This window comes from Fundulus heteroclitus, chromosome 1, assembly GCF_011125445.2.
Source record: "Fundulus heteroclitus isolate FHET01 chromosome 1, MU-UCD_Fhet_4.1, whole genome shotgun sequence".
NCBI classification, from domain to species: domain Eukaryota; kingdom Metazoa; phylum Chordata; class Actinopteri; order Cyprinodontiformes; family Fundulidae; genus Fundulus; species Fundulus heteroclitus.
Genome location: NC_046361.1, coordinates 24,554,970 through 24,579,471, shown reverse-complemented (window position 1 = coordinate 24,579,471; position 24,502 = coordinate 24,554,970). Strand labels below are relative to the sequence as shown.

At 39.3% G+C, this 24,502-nt stretch overlaps 1 protein-coding gene across 3 annotated transcripts in view; it reads right to left on the bottom strand.

The window, feature by feature from the left end:
- Positions 1-24,111, bottom strand: part of kcnd3 (potassium voltage-gated channel, Shal-related subfamily, member 3) — a 142,373-nt gene extending 118,262 nt beyond the window's left edge. Inside the window, exons 1-2 of one of the 3 annotated variants that reach the window (XM_021323532.2) lie at positions 23,958-24,111; positions 21,759-22,938 (exon numbers count right to left, since the gene is read on the bottom strand). In XM_021323532.2, coding sequence (XP_021179207.2) covers positions 21,759-22,861 — 1,103 coding nt within the window. In that variant the 5' untranslated portion in view covers positions 22,862-22,938; positions 23,958-24,111. Of the gene's footprint in view, positions 1-21,758; positions 22,939-23,749; positions 23,911-23,957 lie in introns of those variants that run through there. The other 2 variants (XM_012876502.3, XM_036138509.1) reach the window with 2 other exon arrangements.
- Positions 24,112-24,502: the final 391 nt, after the last annotated feature.

The window sequence follows — 24,502 nt, the reverse complement described above, 5'->3', positions numbered from 1 at the left end:
TATGCAAGTATCCTATAAATCAGTCCTCGCTCTGACAGGCATTCACTTACTAAAACATTTATCTGATGATCTTTTCATAAATGGGCAGATGAATTTCAATGTCCTCTGACTTTTGTCAATTTATAATCGCATCCGTTTAAAGGGTGGGACAAGTACTTTTCCAGTTTTGTCTGTTTCACAAGCTGAAGATTTAGAAGACACAGTGCACAAGCATGACTAATCAGGATTTAAAGACTAAAAAAAAGGAGTAACATAAACATTCATAAATATATAGTATGTCAAATATTTTAAAATCATGAGTTTTTTTGTGGACCATTAAAAATCAGGAGTTTTTTTAATGGTCATCAAAGCATTAACTGATCGTTAATGCTCCGATGACCACCTGTTATTCCCAGGTGGCTGAGTGATACTCGCAATAACAGCACTGTGGGAAGGGGACAATTAAACCAGAGGCCTACACCCCTGTTTAACTCCTATGCTACACTGCTCTGATGGTGGCATTTTATGGGCAGCGAGCGGCTACGCCCTCAGTGGCAGCTATTCACATGGACATATATGCACGCACGTACTGACGTGGCTTTGTAAACAAGAGAAAGCAGGACAACACAGAGAGATGGTGTCTAATTTCATGCCATATTCCGCCTAAAAAGATACCTTTAGTTCTTCACATCACAATTTTTTTGTTTTTCCATCTAAAATATTAAAATTTCACTTATTACTCCTTTAACAGCCAGGACGACCGGATCTTTGGGCTGAACCAATCCTTGCCCTAATTTGGTTTGGGGTTTGAAAGCCACTGGGATGTCATGCTTAGGAAATACAATTCTCACATTCTCTGAAAGTCTCACTACATAGGGGATGACTGCTGGTATGGGTCAGGGTTTGGGGTCCTCTTCTTCAACCAATGGCTGGCAGGAGTCCTGTTTGGGTTTCTTCTCTGCTTTGAAGAAAGCCTAGTTTGGGTAACCACACTGCTCTAGGAACTGTCTAGTGTGTGATCTCTTCTTCTCACTGGCTCTGGAGTTTGTGGGGACGTTGTCTGCTCTGTGATAAAGAGTCTGATGACTCCTAACTTGTGCTCCAGTGGGTGATCGAAGTCAAACCGGGTTGACTTCGATCACCCACTGGAGCATATACTTGATAATATACTTTGATTAAAAAGTGTTCCACTACTGGAAATAGACCCCAGTCCCCCTGCACGGATAAGTGGATATAGATAATGGATGGGTGGATAAAAAGTGTTGCTTAATTTTTCAGTTTTTTGAGCAGTGTATAAACACAGATAGCTCATTAGCATCAGGGAAGGATGGTTGAGTTTACATGAGAACTCAATCGCTTCAAAAGACCCTGAGCAGACATTATAATCCTCCTTCCTGTGTGCAATTGATGTTCATTGTACTAAATCAGAAGACTTAAACTCAAGCCATAGCTGTATGTTGGTTTATATGCAAAAAAATGTGAACATGCTACGTACAGGGGAAATCTTTTTTATAACATTAGCTAATAAAAAAGCAGTGGCAGTATTTTTCCAACACAACATGAGGTTATATCATTAATATATTATGAACCTGAGAATTTGAAAGGTAGGCATTGTAATTCCACAGCACTATTAAACATAGATACTGGGTTGTTCTAGGACCAAATCTTTTAGGGAATTAATAACATCTGATGGTTTAAAAACATTTTGACCAGCACATTTCCTCCCATTATTGATTCTAAAACCTAAAACTTTCCTTTTTCTTTTTTCATAAAGCTGAAACAACCTTTGCTTCTTTGGAATCGGAAGGATTTTTTGTGCCTTTCGGTCTGCTTTTCTCACTTTGCATCCACATGCACACATGCAAATCTCTGTAAACAGGACAGGCAAACACAGACACGGGTGTCTATTCACAAAAAAAAAAATACACACATTTGCAACAGCTAACTCTCAATATCAGCCATCTGTGAACGTCTAAAAACATTTGGCCAGGTTTTTGGCATCAGTTTGCTTGTCCGTGGGGTCTGGCTCAAATCTGTTACCATTTCTCAGCATGCCTTCTGTACAGCGCACACATCAGTGACCTCGCTGCTGGAGGACGGGGCACAGGCCAAGTTTACAACTAAGAGCTTCTCTACAGGGAAAGGAGGAACACACAGAGATACTTCTGTCTCTATGCCGTCCTCCTTAAAAACCTCAATTTGCTCCCTGGCCATCTCTTGTTTCTTTGCTTCAGTGTATCACTTTCACTTGATTTGAGCGAGAGCTGAGGAACCATCCACTAAGCCCATTGGAGGGGCTATTTGTTTCTCAACACTCTTAATAAAAATACAATTAGGCCACACAGATAAGACGACGCACTGATTGCAAACCTTAGATGAAAACGTAACCTGTTCTCTAGTTGAATTACAGTTAAAAAGAAAATGTTAGAAGATAGGTGAGTTAGAATTGAGCTTCTGATAATTACAGCAGATCAGTCCTCTGCATCTGTCTAAAAGTCAAAGCTCCCTATGATACAACTGGGTATACAACCATCATAGAAATACTATCTTTATTATTCGCTACCAGATGGGTGTTGTTTCTGTTCTTTTACTCAACCATTAGATTGTTTTTTCTCTTGGCAGTTTGACATGCACTTTGTCAAATCTTGTATGAATCTAGTGAAGTTAATGAAAACTCCAGGGTTAATGTGTCCAGAGCCTTGCCTGACCAGGCCATGCCCTGTTGGAGGGAACAAATGGAAAGATGTTACACCCCTTTGAACAACCTGCTGCTGACCTGGTCCACCTGGCCATGAAACATTTATTTTCCTTCAGAGCACACAGGCCTAATTTACATCTACCTGTTAGGCTGGCTGTTATCACTTCAATGATTAAACCAGCCATGCATTTAAGAGGTGGCTGTGACAAAAGTCAGCTGGCTCTTAATAATGTAAATCTTAGTCGGGTGAATGTGGTTGAATAGTTTCACATCGATTTTATTAGAGACCCAGAATGAAATCAGCTGGTGATTGGAAATGTCAAGGTTTCAACAGTGGACAGTGATAAATTTAAAAATGCTGACCTTTCCCTGATCAGTTAATTAACTAAATCTTCAGTGCAACAGCGTCATGGTAATAACAACACTTTTTGTACCAATGTCTGTCACTGAGTGAAGAATATTCAAAGTTTGCCATTTACAATTTTCAATCGGTGAGGTGTTTCAAACAGATTACTGAGGAAGCACAGGAATGTACAAAAACATTGGGAAGGATAATGCATATTCTATGGGTTTAGACTTCTCTGAAATTCATTCAGGGTGTAAGAGATTGCAATATTTTTAACAATTACTAAAACTGGAAGGCTGAACATAATAAAGAAAAGTTGCTGTATTTTATTCTTTTGGAAGTTTCCAACTCTATCTGTTATGGAACGTGCTGGATTTGGAAATGGTGGCAGCCTTTGGAAATGTCAAAGATAAGGATTTATGTTGTCTAGAGTGATACACAGAGACCTTAGTTATAATTATGCTAATACTGAGCATGCTAATTATGAATTTAAATGTAAAAGGTATTACCATTTTGTTTTAAACTAATACAATTAGTCCTCTCAATCATGTAATACCTGTGTGCATACTGAGTAACTGATTATGACCACCCAAGGTAGGAAGACTCCAAAAATATTTTTAGTACAGTTGATATACCTTCCTTTTATATAGTTCTTAGAGGGACATCAGAATAAGTAAAACGTATTGCATGTCTAAGTTTCACAAAAAACAGATTGGAAGTTGGCCATAAAATTCAGATCTGTGCCTTCATCTGGATCAAAATAATCATGATTAAATTCAAAGTTTATGTTCAGGCAATTTTTCAGTCATGGATCGAAGACTCAAAAATGAGTCAAATGAAAAGTGCTGCAACAATATAGACCTTTTTTCTTCTTGTTCCAAATTTTCTCTTTCAGGGTTCACAGCAGCAAGTTATGGTCTCCATCTAACCCTATCTTCTACATCTTCTTCTCTCACACCAATGTCCTCTTCACTCCATCCACAAATCTCCACCTTGGTTTTCCTCATAAGATTCCTCTCCTACAGTTCCCATTCCAACCTGCTTGGACAATGGTTTCTTAGTTGCATTGACAATATGAAAAAAATGTAATACAATACAAAATTATTAAATCTATCACTCCATGATGTCTAGAATCCTACACCATCACACGCATAAATATTTTTCTAAAGCAAAAACTATAGTTATATATGATTCTTCACAATAGCAACTATTCTTAATCATGATAACCAATATAATGAAAATCACAACTGATAAATAGTTCAAATAGCCTAACTTGCGATCCCAAACCTATCCAATTTAGGAATCTACCAAAATTACCAGTCAGAATTTCCAAAAATGATTTCCACAGTATTCTATGCCAAATGTTAGAACCACAATAATTAGTACATTTATATGTTTCAAGTGCATAGAAACAAACACACAAAGGCTTAAAGCTATGACACTAGCTGCATCTCCTTTCCCTTTTACATAAATATCAGTGTATCTTGATAAGCATAAAGCGACTATTCATCCTATAAATGCAGCAGGCTCTGCTGAGTTTTTGCTCACAGTGAGAAAAACATCTGTTCTGAAATGTGACAGCTATGAAAAAAAATAGGTTGTGCAACAGTTATTTCTGCACATCTACATATTTTTGTTTTATGTTTTTATTTAGGAAAACAATTAAATCAAAACAACAGCTTTATTTGAACTTATCTCATCACCTCTCTATACCTCTATTGTAGTATAAATAACAGAAGAAAATTCCCTTACTTTATCATCATGATGGGTAGATGAGAATCCACAGGCGTGTATGTGTGCATGCCCAAGGTGATTATGTATAGAGCATAAACTGTGATACATTTATTCTAATTTAGACTGGTTTAAAAGGATGCATGTGCACTGCAACCCTGCAATTTCAAAGTAGTGTCTGCATGAGGGAGGGGAAGAACAAGAGATGAGCAAAAGGCTTTGAAGTCATTTTTTTTAAACTTATTTTCAGAGCATCAACATTATGTTGTGAATAGAAATGAAAACAAACTATGCAGCTATATAAGAAAGAATGATGTCTTCCCACCAAGCTAAGCCTTTAAAAGTGTGTACTAAAATGACATTTCTCTCTATGATCGTTAGACATTTCAGTTGGGGCTACAACGTTTAGTCAATGTAATCCATGGTATCATCTAGAAAAACAGCCCAGTCCAAATGTTATTGTTGACATGTGATATAACTATGATACCACTTAAATGTTTTTTTTTTTTTTTTTTAATATTCCTTTCTAATATAAAGGAAGTTGTGAAGACTGCATCATCACGATTGTCCGCCAGCAAGTTTAATGAAAAAGGTGTCTTCCTATGCAAGGACTATTGCAAAACACGACTATCTAAAAAGTACCATGGAGTCGTGTGCAAATTCCTTCTACCATTGTTCCAGCACAGCCATTTTACTGTTTGCTTCAATGGTGTATCACTGCCATAGAAAAGTATAGCTACCTTACTGTGTATCTGACACTGTAGAAAGCACCATTCTATCACTGCATAAGTCACGTTGCCACATACATTTTGGACATGTCAAATGTTCAAACTCAAATGTTACAAAAATGATTTTTTTAATGGGGTATTTCTGTGACAATTCACATGTCTGTTTATGTAATGATTTTTATTTAACTTTTCTGTGTAAATTTTATGTAGCAAGGCCTAATCAATGATGGCTGCTTGCGTAATAATTATGACATCCATATAATATAGATATTATATTGTAAGAACATGAAACATTTTTGATATAACATGAAAAGTTTGTATTTTGTAATGATTTACTATTGTTTGAACATGAAAATATATCATAATGACACGTTGGTATTAGCACAAACATGAAAAGTACATTAGTGAATAAAGCCTTGACATTAAAATGTGATATAACTCTATTTTTCTTTTGCTGGGTGGCAGTTCTATAACCTGACAACAGCCAGCTGCATGTATCGCTCCGCCTAGCTCCACTCACATACATCTGGGACACGGCCATAGGCATTGCCTTTACTGAAGGCTGGGCCTTATCAAAACTCCTTGCATATGATTGGATAAGCCACTTGTCTGTCATCTTTATCGACGTGCTAAACGCGGAAAAAAAAACAACTTTTATTATTTTTTTATGTGTTTGCGGCTGTAGTGCAGGGTTTCCCGCAGCGCTATCTTGGCGAGGCGGCCGCGGAAAACGTGTCGTCCACCCCCCCCCCCCCCCCGCTCCGCGAGCCGGTCCGCGGAAAACGTGTCGTCCACCCCCCCCCCCGCGCTCCGCGAGCCGAGGCGCTAAGAAGAGGGGGGAAGACAGGCGGCAAAGCGCCGCGGGTCGGAGTCGATCCCGGGCTGACCGCCCGAGCCGTTCTCTGATGTTCTTTTAATGAAACTATATTAGGTAGATTGGACAACACGGAAGAAATAGCAGCATCAATGCTAACGCTTGCTTCCTCGATGCGAGCCGCCATTGTTGTTGGAATCTCACGGTGGCTTCTCCACTACGTCACATCCATGAAACACCCGCCCTGCGTCCTGATTGGCCAGACCAAAAATTTGGTTGGGTAAATCATTTTCAATGAGCCGTGTCCCAGATGTATGTGAGTGGAGCTAGGCGGAGCGATACATGCAGCTGGCTGTTGTCAGGTTAGCAGTTCTATGCTTCTGTGTCCAAGCTAAACGATGCCAACGCTACGAGTGGATAAGTCTTCAGTTGTTCAATATACTGTCCCCCAGCATGCTACAAAAATGGCTGAATGGGGTGAAGTTGAACACTTTGCAACCTGATGGGGCGGGTGTGAAGTGCCAACTTTGGATTTTACGAGACTGCACTAAAACGGATTGCTCTCAGATGCACCTCATGACAGGGGTAAAGAGGGGGAATGTGGGGGTAAATTGACGAGAAATTCAGACCAAAGCACTGCAGTTCCACTTTATATAGACCACAACTGAAGGATTTCAGTGAGAAAAGGAACAACTGAAAAGCATATGACCCCAATAACCTGAATGAATGAATTATAGCTGTGGAAGTTGGAGCACTGTGCTGTGATGCCACAACCCCAGAAACCAACGATAGATCAAGATAATCACTGATTAATCCTGGAAAAGTATCAAGGTTAGTTATTCAGTAAAATATTCATTCATTGCAGCTCTAATGGTGATTACAGAATACATGACTTAACAATGAGAACAGGAGAGATTGAGGTACTTTTGTAGTCTCTTAAAGAAATGTCAGCACCTGCATTTCATGCGATTGCATCACATAGCCGTTTATAAATGTATATCTTCTACATGTCAGTTGGGACTGAATGTTATTAACCTATTTCCTGAAAAACACATGACCAGTATTTGTTTTTAACAGTAAATATCCACTCTAACACACTGTTTTCCAGCAGAACAAAATAATTTTGCTCACTCTGCATTTGTTCAGTTGTCCATCAAAGACACAATTTTGGAAAATCATCTCATTTATTACAGATCATTGCCACAAGAAGGAGCAACAAGCAAATTTTCACCACTAGGTGGGATGTTGAGCACTATCTGTGGACCAAAACAAGATGTGTGACAAGACATGCCTCTCTCTTACTTCCACTCCGGCTGCGAAGTGCCCCCTTCAGTTTTTTTCAAACCCGTAGCCTACACCCCTGTTTAACGACAACCGGTTTCTTTTCACGTACTTGCATGCGCGGCCAGCCCAGCTTTACATTTCTTATATTTCAGACATTTCTCAAATGATGTCACATTTGCGCGGAGACGGCTTGGGTTTCCCGGGTGGTCGGACAAGCTGAGCACAAACTCGAATGGCAACAGCTGCAATACCAATCATTTTGGAAGATGAGGACATTCCGAGAGCTTAATTTCAACATGTTTCACTTGAGATACCCAGTGTAGAAGAGCTTAAACGTTGGCTGAAATGTAGAGGCCTCGCAATGAGCGGAAAGAAAGCAGTATTAGAAAGGTAGGAGAGGCCGTCCTTTCCTCTCACGCAATGGAGCAAATCCGAGGAAGAAACCCGCTGAAGCCATGTAGAATTATAAAGTCAATCATCTGACACCAATAATCAGTCACTCAGATCCCATCTCACCTCCACACACAGACAAAAGATCACCAATCTTGTGAGAGAAACAAGTGATTTGCTCCATGAAAACAAGCCCGGTAAAAGCCCTACAAGAAAACCACCACACTATAACACAGAGGCCGCTTCTAATTAAATAAACCTAGCTTACCTGCACACACCCTACAGTCGCTAGCATGAGGTATGTACATTCAAGTGTTGGCTTCTTGCCATTGATGAAATGTAGAGAGCATAGGTGTCTATGATCAGATACAAGCTCGTGTCCAACGCTGACATATGGTCACGACCATGAGATCGTGAGTCACTCTGGCTGATTCCAACGCAGCAGTGTTTTATGGCTGCCATAATATGTCCATTGAGCCGATATTCAGGACAGAGCTGTTCACTATTTCTCTCATACAAATAAACTATTCAAGCTGTAACGCTCAGTGTTTGTATGAATCGAATATGGCCGCGGCGTATGCAAACTGGGCTGTTCTAAATTTAGCTGTTTGACATAATTTTAGAAATGTCCCTTCCCATCGACGCAGCACCGATTCTTGCCTGCTACGATGCGACTTCCTTATGTAGGTCTAGGGAAGTAAGATGTGGATTGCCATCTAGTGTTTATATAATCAAATTGCAGGCTGAAGTAAATACAAAAAAAGGGGTCAAGGAGTGTCAAATACTAGGCACTTAAATTTGGCCCTGAAGACATGGGACGTCCCGGCTAACACGGGATCAGTTGGCAAGCCTAAGAACAACAGAGAGTGATGGTGTGCAACGTCATACCATATTACATCTAAAAAGATACCTTCAGTTTTTCACATCACTATATTTTAGTTCTTTCTGTAGCTCATTTAAGTATAATATTAGTTTCTTTCCCACAGTAAGCAAGGGAGAAACCTCAGAAATTACAACTTATTTAGTACAAGCCAGACAGCTAGGTGGACATCTGAGCCCTCCGTTTTAAAAAGGTTATTAATGCAGTGTTATTAAAGTGCTAATAAGATTAAAACAAAATGCAGGCTGTCTCATGCAATGTGAAGCTGCAGTGGACCATGGCCTTGCCACTCCCTAAGCATGGAGGTAGAAGATGGGTTATGTATAGAAGAGGGGGGTGGGGGGTTGGAAATTGAATTAATATTACCACCAGTCAACCTTTGAAGGGCTTAGTAAAATCTGCTAATGGTTTTAGTCCATTACTTGACTTTTATGCTCTTCCCAGTGCTTGGTGTTTTCAGATGGCACATAGCAGGTTTAATCCCTCTGCATGGGTAATCCCCCAAAGACATCTGGATAAAAAAAGTTGATTCCTAGGTTTGTGAAGGACATATCCTGCTTCCATGTTCTGATATAAATACACGTCAGAGAGGTCAAAAAAAAGTTTTAACCATTAAACGGAGCTAACAATTTTTCCATCAAATTGACATGAATTAAATGTCATGACATAATATCCAGTGAGATTATCCTTTATGAAGGGTGGAAAAGAACATAAACACTTTCGCAAAGGCCCACATTCACTAGAGCAGAGGGAAGAACTACCGAGGCAAACATTAATCCGCACAGATTTAGTGTAGCAGAACAATTGCTTTTGTCACCTTGGATAATCAGCCCAGAGTACAGTTTATGAATTACACTACACTGAGTAGAAAACAAACACAGGGCGACGGAGAGCGTGCAAAGGAGAACAAAGGCGCACACTGCTGGTGCATGAGTGAGAGCACATAAAAATGGAACAATGATGTCAACCTTTTCAAACGCCAGTCTGCAAGCATCAGAAAATTACTCAGTCTCATTCAGAAATGGTTTGTCACACACTCTAGCGAGAAATGAGAGGCACAATCTTTCTCTAACTTGGCCTACATACATAGATAAGTATCATTCATATTCCCTTCAGCCTCTATTATCCAGACGGTAATGAGCATGTCTGCCCAGTGGACACAATAAGGCCTAATCCATGATTGTTTACATTTGGGTGTTTGCTGAAAGCAAGCTAAATCAAGGGCCACTCCAATAAAATTACAACAGCAATGCTCTACTAAAAGATGATGTAACCTTCCATGTGTATCAGGTATTATTTATGCAATTATGTTATACATTTATTCCACTTTTGCACAACATTAGGTAAATATGATTTTGGGAAAAACTTTGTTTGCTTTAGTATCTTGCATCATTGAAATCAGAGAGCTAGGGCGGTGAGGACCCATTTAATTGTTCTATTATTGACATTCAGAGCATGAATAGATGGCTAGGTCTAGCATTTGCCTGTGGCAAAGCGTCATCAACTGGTGCTAGAGACAAAAGCACAGCTGAAGCTGATGGGAGTGCGAGTATTTTGGCAGTTAATCAAATGAAGAAAAGCAATTTTGGTTCATAATTTGGGGTACATAAACAATTTGTAGTTCATGTAGGATATATTTTATTGTAAACCAATTTAATGGCCATGACTAAAGTTACCAATGAGGCTTAGAAATACTGCCCAACAATATCACAACCACCTGAAACAGAAAAAGAATAGAATAAAAATATTTTAAATGCTGCTCCTAGAGCTTATATCATATTTCTTACAGAGAAATCACAATTGGTTGAAATAAAAATCAGCAGAAATGACAGAGATCAGAAATGATCTTAGCTCTGATCTCTATTACAATCTGAAGTATAAATATTACAGAACAGCGTTAAAAGCCTGTTCATGGGATCTGCTGTGGGCAGGAGTCATCAGCTGAAGAGTACCACTACACAATGGAAACTGATAATCAGCAGCTCTTTTTGGAGCTCCTTGCTGAGACCCTGCTGAAAATTGAGATGGACGTGGCAATTGTCGTAGGCTTGGAGGAATCAAAAATGACAACAATCAACTGCAGCAGAAACTATAATACAGGTTTGATAGGGGGTTAGTTTATAAGATAATTTGTCTGAGTGACATTCAGCGTTCTTCTTTAAGAATCACTTTTTGGCCAGGACACAATGTACTTTAACAACATTTGCATCTATGACACAGTAGTGATTAAAAGGTGCGAGAAACATTTGTAAATGTATGAAATGGCTTAAAGAGAGAGCCTGTTGGTAGATTATTCTTCACAGTCTCACTTACCACAAACCCATCATTCTACCACCATTTGGGTGACAGGTGGGCAGGCACAGGTACTTTAGAAAAAGCTTGAAAGGGTTGGCAGTCAAAAAAAAAAAAAACCTGGGCAAACGTCCGGAGTGATGGATAAAAAGTGGGTAAAATTCATGCCAGCATCCGGAAAGGGACATGTTGGGAAGAACATACTTCAGCATTAAAGGTTCAATATCACGCTTTTTAAGTCTACCAAAGTCAACTGTATGCATATATATGATGAAATATTGCCCTTGGCACTACAGAGTATTAATTTATTAGGAAATATTAATTGCCCTCACTGCGACTCTACTTCTCCCCATGTACAGTTGCCCTACACCCGCTACAGTATCAAAAAAGAGTTGCGGCTGTCGCTGTGCAGAATAGGTGCTAAAAGAGCCAATGTGTTTCAACTTTGAGCAGAAATGATCACGCTCTGCCTCACATGGGAACATTTCCACATGAAGTTAAGCAATCTTTTCTGTTTACTCTACAAGTCATTAAAAACAGGATTTCTTTGTATTTTAGGATCTTTTTTTTAGTTTGTTTCCTTTTTTCTCAAAATACAGAGTAGATTATGCAGTGAAACAGGCCCACAGCATCACAGATCCTTCACCATACTTCACAGTGGACATTATGCTGCCCCCCCTCACAAGTCTTCATTTGTTTTTGTGCCTGATCTAACTGTAAGTGCTTGTGACCAAAGCACAATACTCCGAGTAAAGTCCCAGTAGTATGTTTATGGTTGCAATGATAGTATCTAAGAGGCTTCCAAAACAACTGCTCGGCATGCAGATACAATCTGATGGTTGTTATGGAGACTTGGTGACTCCAGGACACCACTCTTTGCTGCAGTTTTCCATCAGTAGGGTTTTTAGCTTCTTTAGACCCCTCCTTCATGGTGAGAAGGAAGTCTTAGGAAATCTGTGTCATATCATATGCATATCCCAAACAATCGGAAAGTAATTAATAGTTTCAAGATGATCTGATCCAGTTAAAAAAGTGAAGTATAAATTAAGAATACTTCATTTCACATATCCTTCACAGAAATGTTTAAGTGCAAATAAGTGTGGCAACAGTAACCTTGTCTCAAATAAAGAAATACTTTCTAAGATTTTTTTTTTATCTCAGGATTATCTTTCACAGAGCAAAATTACACAAATTAAAGGTTAGATTTATCAGTGTGAGGTCAAACTACTGCTTTAAAAGTGAGTTTTATAAAAAAAGAAATTTCCACCATCTTTATCAGGGGTAAGTGTGGAGGTCTCTGTTCGCATAAACCTGATTTTAAAAATTCATTCAATGAAAAGAGAAGAAAGTAACATATTTGACTGTCAGGTGACACTGACATAGCAATCTGATTCCGGGAACACCAAGTTTTCCTCTAAAGATGTTCCCAGATAACAGTTAAATGAAGGTTATCACATAAATCTAGGCAGAGATTTTTATTTTTTTATTTCTCAAGTATGTTTCTCTTTCTCGCAGACATTTTATGCCATTGGGCTCTTTTACTTGAACTCTGGTAAGCACATGCATGATATCAGCACTGGCAGCAGATAATTTAAACTTAAACACGGAGACAAATATAGTGTCTCTCTGGGGCGACTGCCACTCAGTGGAAAGAGATGCCGCTTTGCCATTAGGAAAGTTGTTTTAATTCCAGTCTCTTCCTCCCATATGACAATGTGACCCTGAGCAAGGCACTTAACCCCAAGTTGTTTTCCAATCTGCGTATTGCTGTATGGATGTATTAGCGCTTGTGAGAGCCAATTGGACAATTTGTTTACATTATAAAGCACTTTGAGTGGTCTTTATGACAAGAAAAGTGCAACATAAAATCTACCCATTTACTACACTGCAAGGCAGAACATACAAACATGTGTCCCTGGTCAAAAAAAATACTTTAAACATTATGTAACTGAAACACATTATCATGTAGCAAAGCAGTGCATATCAGGAGTTGGGTGTGTACTCATGGTCTTACATTCCTACTGTGTAGGTTGTCTATATAGCTAATGTTACTGCAGGAGATCTATCACACACTAACCCGCTCTTTAATTTGATGTGAACGCAAGTAGTATTTAAGGTAAAACTGCCTTGCAGTTATTTAAACTGAAATTAGAGCTGATCAACAGGCTTTGACTTTCATCTGTTTGTGATTAAAAGTCACAGCTTGACTGATTCAGGAGAGAAAAATAGTAACTTCTTCTACATAATGGCGCTTCCTTAACCTTGCTGCGAATGCAAATGTTGCCTGAAGTATTTCCATTTATCATCCTCCGGAAAAAAAAGCCATTGAAAATCCCTTAATGATCACTTTTCCCCTCTTAATGAATAATGAATTTTTTCTTAAATTAATCTTGATTTAATTAAGGAATTAAAAGATACTTGTGGGGGAGGAGAAGTTGATTTGATTTCGTACATAAGTGCCGAAGTGCTCCGAATATACAGCGATGGGTTTTTGTATGCTGAAAATAAAAATAAAAATTCAATGTATTTTTTTAATCTTACATTTTTTACATGTTGTTTGGAAGTACCAAAGAAATAGGATTGTAAATCACTCCCACTCCAACCCCCTGTGGCGTGTGCATATTTTGCACTAATGGTCCCCTGCCCATTAATCAAACCCAAAAAACGTCTGTGGGCGTGAAGTCAGATTACTAGTAATTTTGACCTTGAAAGGAAAAGGCTACAAACAGATAAGTGCTTTCATAAATCCAAGATAATGGGTTGGCGACATGACATTAAGTCATACTCTCATCACCCATTCTAAATAATAGCCCTAACAACAGCTGTCACACATTTCTGGCTGGTGCACAAATCTATACTCACTTGTGTCAATTCATCACTGCTTTCCACAAACTGCTGGCTCCAACATAAATGCTCTATAAATTTAAATGGCAAAGACTCAAGAAAGAGGGCGTAAACTAATGACTGGATGAATATAAATGAGCGCACAAACAAGAAAATACAGTCATCGTGTTTGTTTCATCACGAGCAGGCATACTGAACCCAGCTACGATATGCACATGAAACCTGTGCACCAGAGTCAACAGTAACGTGTGCAAAAGGTTTTGTGCGGTTGTCAAGGAGACACTGAGCAGCACATTGATCCTCAAGGCTTAGTGATCAAAAAGGAGCTGGCTTCTGATAAGCATATTAAATCACAAACAGGCATAGCTACAGTAAAGACTACAATGCAACCACACACTCCAGCTCTCATCTAGATTTCACAGAAGGAAGCAGCCTAATGAGTCCACAAAGATGAAAACATGCCTAGAAAAGGATTTGATATGTGTTATTTCTGTTCTTTATGAGACACGCGTTGTTTATATTAACAAACTGTTGCTATAATTACCAGAATAATATGTAGTTTGAGTTTTACACACTAGTGTTTAATGTTTTTCTTTTATAAATCTACAGTAGAAGACAGATTAAATAAAATAGCTATATTTTTTCCACCCGCTCCGTTTTAGGTCAGTTAGGAGTGCCAAAAGTGTTTGTATTTGCCAAATGCCAGAACAATAAGACAGATCATTTTTCAGAAGTTGACATGCACTAGGATTGCTATGCTATTACACAACATGGGAAAACTGATGCTATATGGATCATACAATTGATTCACAACAACTAAATAAAAATATCCAAAATATCAGGAAGAAATTTGTGGACCTCAACAAGTCTGCTTCATCCTTGAAAATGGTCTCCAGATTTCTAGAGTTGGCATGTATATCTGTTCAAACTATTATATCACTCTGACGAAAAAAAGGAAATTACCTTGTGAAGATGCAGACAGAAGCTGGTAACCTTTTACTATTTAAAGGGAAGAGTCCTGGAGCGACATGGGCTGAAAGCCCATACAGCGAGGAGGAAGCCAAAACATAAAAACCCAGATTACAGTTTGCAAATAAACTTAAGAAACAAAGACCTTATTTTTTTGCATATGTGCACTATTTTCTTATGGAACTTAATTTGAATCATTGAAGTGCTTAAACACTCAAGAGCGAATTTAATGCTAGCCTTGAACAGGCAAGTTAAAGATGTTAAGTAACATTTGTGCAACAAGTGGGTACTATGGCATGGCAACACCTTCTATAATTGAGCCTTGGGTGTGACCGGCCCAAGATTGTGGAAAACCTCAGCGGGCCTGCAAAGCTCAAATTATAGAATCAATCTTAATTAATTTTATGTTTTTCATTTATTTATTTATTTTTATACTTTTAATTCTATAATCTTTATTTTTGTTTGTTTAGAACTTTGTTTTTAAACGTGCCGTTTAAGAAAATTGACATTTGCTCCTTAGCAGCATTTTGTTTTGTGTTTTTTTTTGTAGGGAGTGCGGCACAGTCAGAGATGATGCACAACTCACTCTGTCACCAAAGTGCAAGTATATACTGGCATTAACCATTAATTTTATAGCCTAATACTGAGCACTTAAGGACATAACTTTTTCCAATCACACAACTCATGTCCATCAAAACAAGAACATTTCACTGATTTTATTACTCCAGCAAACATTTCATGAGAGTGAGTCGGACGTATGAGGGAGAAGAGAAAAGAACAAGTCTTCTACAGCAAAGAACTTGTGCAGCTGAAGCAAAAAGAGGAAAAAAAAATCACAGAATGGAAGAGCGAGCAGAAGGAGAGCTGACAGGATGTTGTAGTCAGTGATCAAAAGAGATGACTGGGATATGACAACACCTGCTTCACTCAGTGTGTGCTACAGACGCCCCTGCGGAAAAGGGTCTTAATCTGAAAAGTTGTCAGCCTGCTGTGTCCCCTGCTGGGGTCTGATAAGGCCAGTCAGCAGACCTGTACCGAAAATAACCTTATAGAGGACAGTTTGATTCTGTAAAATTACCATAATAAAAATTGTTTTTTCAAAGCACTGTTTATTTATTGTTTAAATCATTTTGCTTTCTGATGCAATAGAAAGGAAAATAGCAATACTAATGATAATAATCCATTACACCCTTAAACTAAGATTAACGGACTATTAAAAAAAAAACACTGTAAATGATATGCTTGTACTTGAAATAGGTTGAAGTATATTCCCTAAAAGTATAGAAAAACTTGTACGATACCCTTACTGATAATGCTGTTCTTCTCTTACCTTCTTGTAAACCGTCTCACATATTTTGTCACATCACTGAAGGCTGCCATGATCTTGTACTCTGGGCCTTTCATCATAAAGCTTATCGTTAAATTGGCTCCCACATCAGTAAGGTCATACTAGTTATAGCTGAGCTTAGACATTGAAGACCTTTTGCACAAATTATATATTTGTCATTTGAAGTCTTTCTTCCTGTGCACAATCATGTTCTGATTAAATGTATAAGTATAGAAAAAATAAGTAGAAGAGAACCTGTTGTGTGGCAGAGGCAGAGAGCCTGAGTTGTGTGATCCGATTTTAAATTTCAAAGAAAATCCATAATCCATAATCCTAACTGACCTAAAACAGAAAACATTTAGTCTGATTTAATGTCAGTGAGGAGGAAAAGTTGTGTCACCCAATATGCAGTGCATGTAAATATCTCGCCTCAACTGTCTCTCCCTGGAACAAGGCTCCAGTGATTTTAAAACTAATAATCATAAAAGCTCCCAGAGACAACAATGAAACAAACCTCATCTTTAGAGGTCTGATTTAGACAGGTTTCTGTGCATCATCGGAACAGAGGAGCGCCTGCAAATAACAGTCCAAAATGCAGGGTTTTGTTAGCAGGGACAAGCTCTTCAGCACAGATTACCAGTGCTTTAAAGCCAAAACAAAGGGAATCAATTTGTTCAGCATCCCATAAATGACGGAGGCCCTTGCCAAAAGTAGACAGATGAGTGAAAGGACAGACTGATGTCCTGCAAATCTGAAAGGCAGCAAAGTCTCTGCAGTTTCCACATGGCCTCTTAAAGTGCAAAGCTGTTAGCCTGTGTGAAAAGTCAGTTTCAGTGCAGCTCAAGTATTTACTAACTTGGAAATAACAAAATGTTTGATACCAAAAATAATTACATACACTGGAGAATTTTTAGCATAATTTTACTTGTCCAGCTAAAAAATGTAAACAGTTCCAGCGACCAGTAAAAACACAATGGATGTGCTTTTTTTCATGGCAATATGAGGTTTTCCGAACATTTATTTAGCTATCAAAAAAAAAAAAGCTAAAATTTAATCTTTGTTTTCAACTATCCAAATTTAGTGAGCTTGCCTTTTTTTATATCACCCTACACATTTAAACAAAGTTTAGACATCAATGCAGGTCTTGAAGTGGCAGAATTTTCATCTGTCACTTTTAACCACATTTACCCATACAGTATTTTACGCCTTTTGAATAGAAGTTTGGTCAAAGGAACTACCTGCAACAAGAGATGGTGTGACTTTTTGCAACATTTATGAGGCTTCAAAGGTAGCCTATCAAGAACTTTTTCATATATGGAGGCAGTGATGTTTTGTACAACTATGATACATTGAAATAAAACAAAGCTAGTTAAATATGGCAAAAATAAAAAGGAATAAGGTGAAGTCAAACAAAGCAATTTGTTTCCAACAGGTCAATGCTATGGAAATGTGTTTTGATCCGCTTGTCAGATAGGCAGCCTTATTTGGTTATAATAGACCTCTGATGACCAGAAGCATTTTAGAGGTAGAATATGTTGCTTGTGGTTAGTACATTCAGTCCAACTCTCTGAGTTTCTGAAAATATTCACAATATAAGCAGAGATTTTCATTAGACTTTCTCATAACCTTCATAACTTGATAAAATATGAACTCGAAAGCAGAAAAAAAGGATATCTTTAGAATAAATGCAGCTAAAGAGGTTTGGAGAAAGAGCAATTGGATTTTGTCTTTTAACTATATAATGCAAATTCATTTTCCTTCATGGGGGAAATGAGTTTCTCAAGAGGTGCAGCTGGCGAAAGCATCAGATAAGACAAATGTACTATGGGAGTATCTCATTCTTACATGACTCAATTAGCATTCTGATGAGTATAATGCCATTTTGAAAGACAGAGTGAGGTAATTCAAAGTATGAAACATTCAAATGACTGTGACTCATTGCTGGAGTGAAAATACATATGGCCTCCGATTAAAACAGCTGAATGGTTTTATAAAGCCATTTTCTCAAATATTTTATAATCATATTCTGAACATCTTGGATTTGTGTCTCAACTGAGATAATATTTCAGCTATGTAAGCCAATAGCGCTACAAGGCACATTCCAAATGAGCACCTTTGGGATATGGTGGAGAATCACATCATAGTAGTGCCGCTAACAAATCTGTAGCAACTAAATGAAGCTATCATGTCAATATTGATCAAAATCTCAGAAGTGTTTTCAACGATATGTTGAATTTATGACAGGATCAATTACAGTAAATCCGAAACCAGCACAGCGCTACCATGTTGTACCTCATAAAGTGGACGTTGAGTGTAGCCCTTTTAATACGGTCAGGTACATACAATACAATAAAAAGTCCAGCTAATGTGATATTAACTAAATTGAGAAAAAACATGTTAAACGGTAAATTGTTACTGATCACATTGGAGTTTTCACAAAAAGAACAGAGAAAAGATAAACTGCCCCTAGTGATTCTGCGTTTAGCTGCTTCTCCGTCCTGGACATAATCATTAGCTTTTCAGATCATAATTCTGGAACAAAGATGCAATTAGATATCCCACCATTAGGAATCCCTTTGTTCTGTCACATCATAGAGCCAGCTCAGAGTTGTGGTTCACATACCAGCTGTCTAAATGCATTGAGTGCTCTAAATGCAAAAAAAAAAAAAAAAAACTTGTTTTGCGTCATCCTCAATATCTTATCTCCAGCAGTCGGTGATTAACGTCTTACACTGATTTGACAGACACCGGGACATCATGGGTTGTTCTTGCTCTGTGCAAACCCCTACACTGTGCAGCTACTGCCATCTTTCGCATTACCCTTATTCCCCAATACCGTATGACCCCTAAAGCTCTTGGCGGTTATCGATTTGTGACTATTTCCCAAGGTAGATCAGGCATGTATCAAAAGTGGTTATTTGTTAACCCCCCATCCTTGTAACAACCGTTCAGCTGATCTCAAATACACCGTAAAGTCCAAATATGATCTTTAAAGGGACAAGAGTTATTGCTGACACTTACTTTGTGTAATCTTCACGTTTCTTTCCCATAGAAACTCCTGGCTCAGAGATTCTGTTTAGTTATGTATCTACCTGGATTAAACCAATGATGGCGCTACCCCCATCTTAAATCCATTTGCTCTTTGTTTGTTTTTTTCCTCCAACCTGTGCATCCTTTCTGTCCTCCGTTCTGACTGTTGTATATTACCAGTTATACTGAACCTAGTTCTACAGGCCTTTTCTCCCAGTTCAGAGAAAGTGGGTTCCCTCCATTGCCACCACGTGCTTGCTGAGGTTCAGGAATAGCTGCGAAGTTAACAAGGTGTTACAATCAGTTGCACTTCATCACATGAAACCGTTCACCAGCTGTAATTAATTAATCAGCTAATATAGTATCTGACAGCATAGTATAAAAATTTCAATCGGATCAGAATATTTTTTTTTGAATTTGTTTTGGAATAAATTGAATTAAATGGGATTTTACATAATTAGATGGTAATTGGACCCATTTGTTCAATAAAGAGCTTTGAGATGACATTTGTTGGAAATTGGCACTTAATGAATCGGCCGAATTGAACTGAACTCTAGAAAGACAGTAATTCACAAGTATAAACCCAAGGATCCAAAACTGGAAGTCCAGGAGATATATTATTCAGGGGGAACTGGCTTTCATCTTCTTTATTTAGATGAGTATAAAGTTCTTCACAGATAACTTGCCACAGATTCCAAAACAAGTAGGAAGAGAGGGAAAAAAAAAACTATTTACAAAGATTATTCAACATACCTGAAAACCCAATATAACCTATAGAAGAATAAACATGAAAAAAGTTAAATGTTTGTGTTTATACTGAAATATTTTCTCTAAATTTGTTTGTGTTTTCTTTTGCGTTCCCGTGCTCGCATTTATGACGTAAACTGTGAGCAGAGAGCAGAATGTCAGGAAGGTTTACATTAGTCAGCAGATGCAGCGGACCACATCATTAGTCACTCTGACACCCTCTTCTGGCCCTGGCTTTATTGATGAGACCAAGCTCAACAGCTACCCCTCTCCTAACACACACAAACACAGACGCTGATCCTAAAAGCAACAGGAGACTGATTCAGCAGCTCAGGTGGAAAGGGCAGTACTGTGGCTGGGTATGGGCTAGGTGCTTCTGCGTGTCTAGGAAATTAACATCCAACAGAGCAGAAAACGACCATGGTTCAAACAGATGTTTGTTTGTAGGTGGAGTGAAAAAGCAGAGCCAGAAACAAATATATGCGCAACAAGAGATATGGTCAGGTTGTGGATGGGAGGGCACGATCATACGGTTCCAAGTGTGTCACAGCAATGAGCTCAGAGCTGTTTATGGCCTGAATGACTCTGACATTTAGCAGGATGCTGCAATTTATCAGCCTCTCAGTCTGACTCATGCGCAGACACAGACACACACACACATGTCAAATAAAACACAAGTCATATAAAACATCATTAGGCGTAATAGTGCTGCATCACATATGTATTGTCAAATTTGTGCTGTTTGTATCGATGCGCTTAGAAATATAAAAAAGAGCTTGTAGAAATGTATAATGATATAAAAACCAAAACAAATCAAGCATCATAAATGCTCGAAACGTTCCTCCTGTAACAATCAATTAATGACAATTCATTTGAAACGAATTTGAAAACATGATCCTATAACAGCCTGAATGCTAGATATTGATCAAACACTTAGTCCGTTTTTAACATGTATGCTTTTTTAAATCTGTTAGTGACAATAATCATGTACCTTTAACCTCAAAGCAATTATGTGATCCAGATTTCAGAACAGACTGCAGTCTTAGATTGCACATTTATAGCTTTAACCTCAAGGCACTTCAACTCCATCTGAAAAAGAGTAAGTTAAGTAGGAGGAGTGCTCTCTGCATGCAGAGTCACTGTTTCAGTTGACTCTGAAAGTGTGTTGCTGCTAACCACAGGGGGAGTTAGAGACAGAAGTAATGGCATAATCTCTTTCTCCATTGCCTCTAATGTTTTGTTTCAGTAAGGCGCTTTCAACTTTTGCTTTTTCTCCCCATTTCCCCCAAGTTCCTTCTCTCAGTGATGTTTTGAAGGTTAAGCAGTGGCACAGTTATTACTGAAAGGAAATATCTTGATAGCTGCTCTTCCCAGAAGAATAGCCACAAAAGGAAAAAAAAAAAAAACTGTCGGAGCTGGATGGAGAACGGAAAAGCGCTCTTTCTCCACAGCTCATAAATGTAAAGTTTACAAGTGACACTTTGGAGAGAGTGTGACTGCCCTCTGAAGAACTTGCAGGTTTTGAGGCCACAGAATCAGATATTTCAAATTAAGCTGTAATCAAACATTTACCCACACAGCTTAAAATAGAAATGGATCCATTTCCAGATTCATTCCCACAGCATCATAAACAGGCACGCACGCGCGCGCGCGCACACACAGCAAATCGCAACCAGATAAAAGACATGTGTGCTCTTACCCGAGCGTTGTCATAGTAACGATGGTGTACCAAAAGGAGGCTGGGATGCTTGTGAATTTGCTGGAGGTTGAACCCTTCTCTGCGTAGAACATGACAGTGGCAAAGATAATTATGGCCATTGTGAGGGAGAAGAGCAGGAAGCCCAGCTCCGAGGCACAGCTCTTCAGCGTGTAGCCCAGGATGCGCAGGCCTTGCGAGTGACGGGAGAACTTAAAGATACGGAACACCCGGAAAACCCTCAGAGTCACGAAAGCGCCACTCACATCCTCGTTGTCGGTCATCACTAGCCCAATGTAATAGGGTAGGATGGCGACCACGTCGATGATGCTCATGACGGACCTCATGAAGCGGTAGCGGTTGGGTGCGGCATACAGGCGCATCAGGTACTCCACGGTGAAGATCATCACACAAGCCGTGTCCATGCAGAAAAAGGCCACAGTGTATCGCTCGCCACATGGCACTTCCTTCATGTTGGGCGATGAGCCGCAGGGCACTGTCTCGACCACATTGGTGATGACAGAGATAGCGATGAAGAAACCAGTGACATAGTAGAAGACCAGAGCCATAGTGGAAGTGTGTGGGTTCTCAAAGGCCCGCCACATGGTTTCCCTGAACGTCATGTTGGGCAGCTTGGCATCTTTGTTGTCCTCCTGGTCGTCCATGAGACGTTCCGCATTCTCCCTCTTCCTGTCCTTGTACTCTTCGTAGCAGCAGTCCCCGATAATCTCTGGAATAATGCCAAAGAAAGCCAGCTCCTCATCATAAGATGAGATGCACTCGTACCTTGGATAGTGGAGCTTGCCAGTGCGGTAGAAGTTGAGCACGCTACGGAACACATCGGGGTCGCGGTCAAAGAAGTACTCTTTGGTGTCCTCGTTGTAGAAGAACTCCTTCTCCGAGCTGCCAAGCAGCGTGTCCGGATAGCGGTCCAGTGTGTTCCTCCAGGTCTGGTAGCGCCGTCCACTGACATTAAGGATTATGAGCTCATCCTGCCTCTTGTTCTTTTCAGTGGGGGCGACCGGCATGGGCAAGTTGGCCACAGGCATCCAGCCAATTGCCGCTGCCCGAGCAAACGGAAGCCATGCCGCTACTCCCGCTGCCATGATGGTTCTGGCTCGGGGCGCAGGAGGGAAGAGGTCGAGCACCTTCACAACCAGCCTGACTTCAGCTTCTTCACCATCTAACACAAATAGAGGGGAACAGTCTGTGAGGATGGGAATCGCTCACTTAAACAATGATGTGTCAACTGTCATGTGGGGAATGTTAATAGCAGAAAACAAAGAAACTTCAATGCAAAGAACATCACAAACTAAGCAACGGAAGAAAAGTCAGCCTTTCTGTACTAGAAAACAGTTAGACTTTATTCCTAATATGTGATGTTCCTGAGTTACTCAAAGACTATGACAGGAATGCAGTATATCATCAACTAGATGAGAGCTACATTCTTAGATGGAGCTTTGTTTAGTATAGCAGGCTTCAGTGCAGAGACAGACTGCACCGCCAATAAGCATCATCTGCCTTCACTTCAAGGTTATCCTTCCCTGCTCATTATTATTGCGCTGCCTGCCATAAGAAATAAACTCTCCAGGTCATAATTAACTGCATCTTACAGATAAAGGCAAAAAAAGAAAAAGAAAAAAGGAAAGCGAACTAAATTACTAAGCTGGTAGCGTTTGTTTTAGACATTGCTTTGAAACTTTGACTTTGTTGAAGGTCTTTTTAGGGGTAGATCGACAAACCTGTTGAGCTCAAACTCAAACAAGCAGCGAGAGGAAACAGAAGACCCATCTTTAATGTCGCGACGAGACAAACTTGTTGATAAACATTAAATTCGACCACGTTCATTTGACACCCGGAATGATAACAATTACAAACTGCGCTGCTGAACCCTGGAGGCGCAATGAGCCGAAGAGACACAGAACAGGTTGATCATAGCGTCTCTCGTTGTTTGCAGCTGAATGTGGACCGCGTCGGTCAGACTTCAAACTCACCGATTCCAAATTCTCCATCAAAGGAAGCACGGCCATCTCCCAGAACAGTTAAGTTACAAGCAGACGGATTTTTTTTTCTTCTTTTATATATTTTTTTTACTACTGAAACCGTGGGGAAAAAAATATACCAGAGAAGAAGTTGAGCTAAAAGAAGGACATTTGTACTCAGAAGGGAAGGAAAGCGGAAAAGTAGCGCTGAGCGACGTACCACAGCTGTTTTCTGTCAGTTTCCATGATGCGGGAAGAGAGAAGATGAGCGGAGTCCGCCGTGAGCACCGTGTTACCTTGGCTTTTCGGGATGACTGGTAGGAAGAGACCGAGCAGGAGGAGGAGGAGCGCTCTTCCTCTCTCTTCCTCCTCCTCCTCCCTCTCTCTCGCTCTTTGCGCAGGGTTGGTTTGTAAACCCAACTGCAGTTGATTCAGGATTTTAGAAAATTCTCCACGAAAAATAAAATAAATGGCCAGTAGTTTTCCGGGTTTTTTTTTTCTTTTTTTGTACAAATAACCTATCTTACTGCAAGGTACAGACAGTTTCCTCTAGTATGTAAAATACATCAAAACAATGTTGTTGTTGTTTTGCCTAGATTGTAAAACTAGATATGTACAGTGTGTACAAAAATACACGAGCTTTTTTAGTGTCAATGTCTGATAAAAATCAGACTAACCTTTTCCTTTTTATGTAAGTTAAGATTTCCGAATGAATTTCTATTTCCTAGACACATCATTATACAGTTCTAAAGCCTCCCCCCCCCC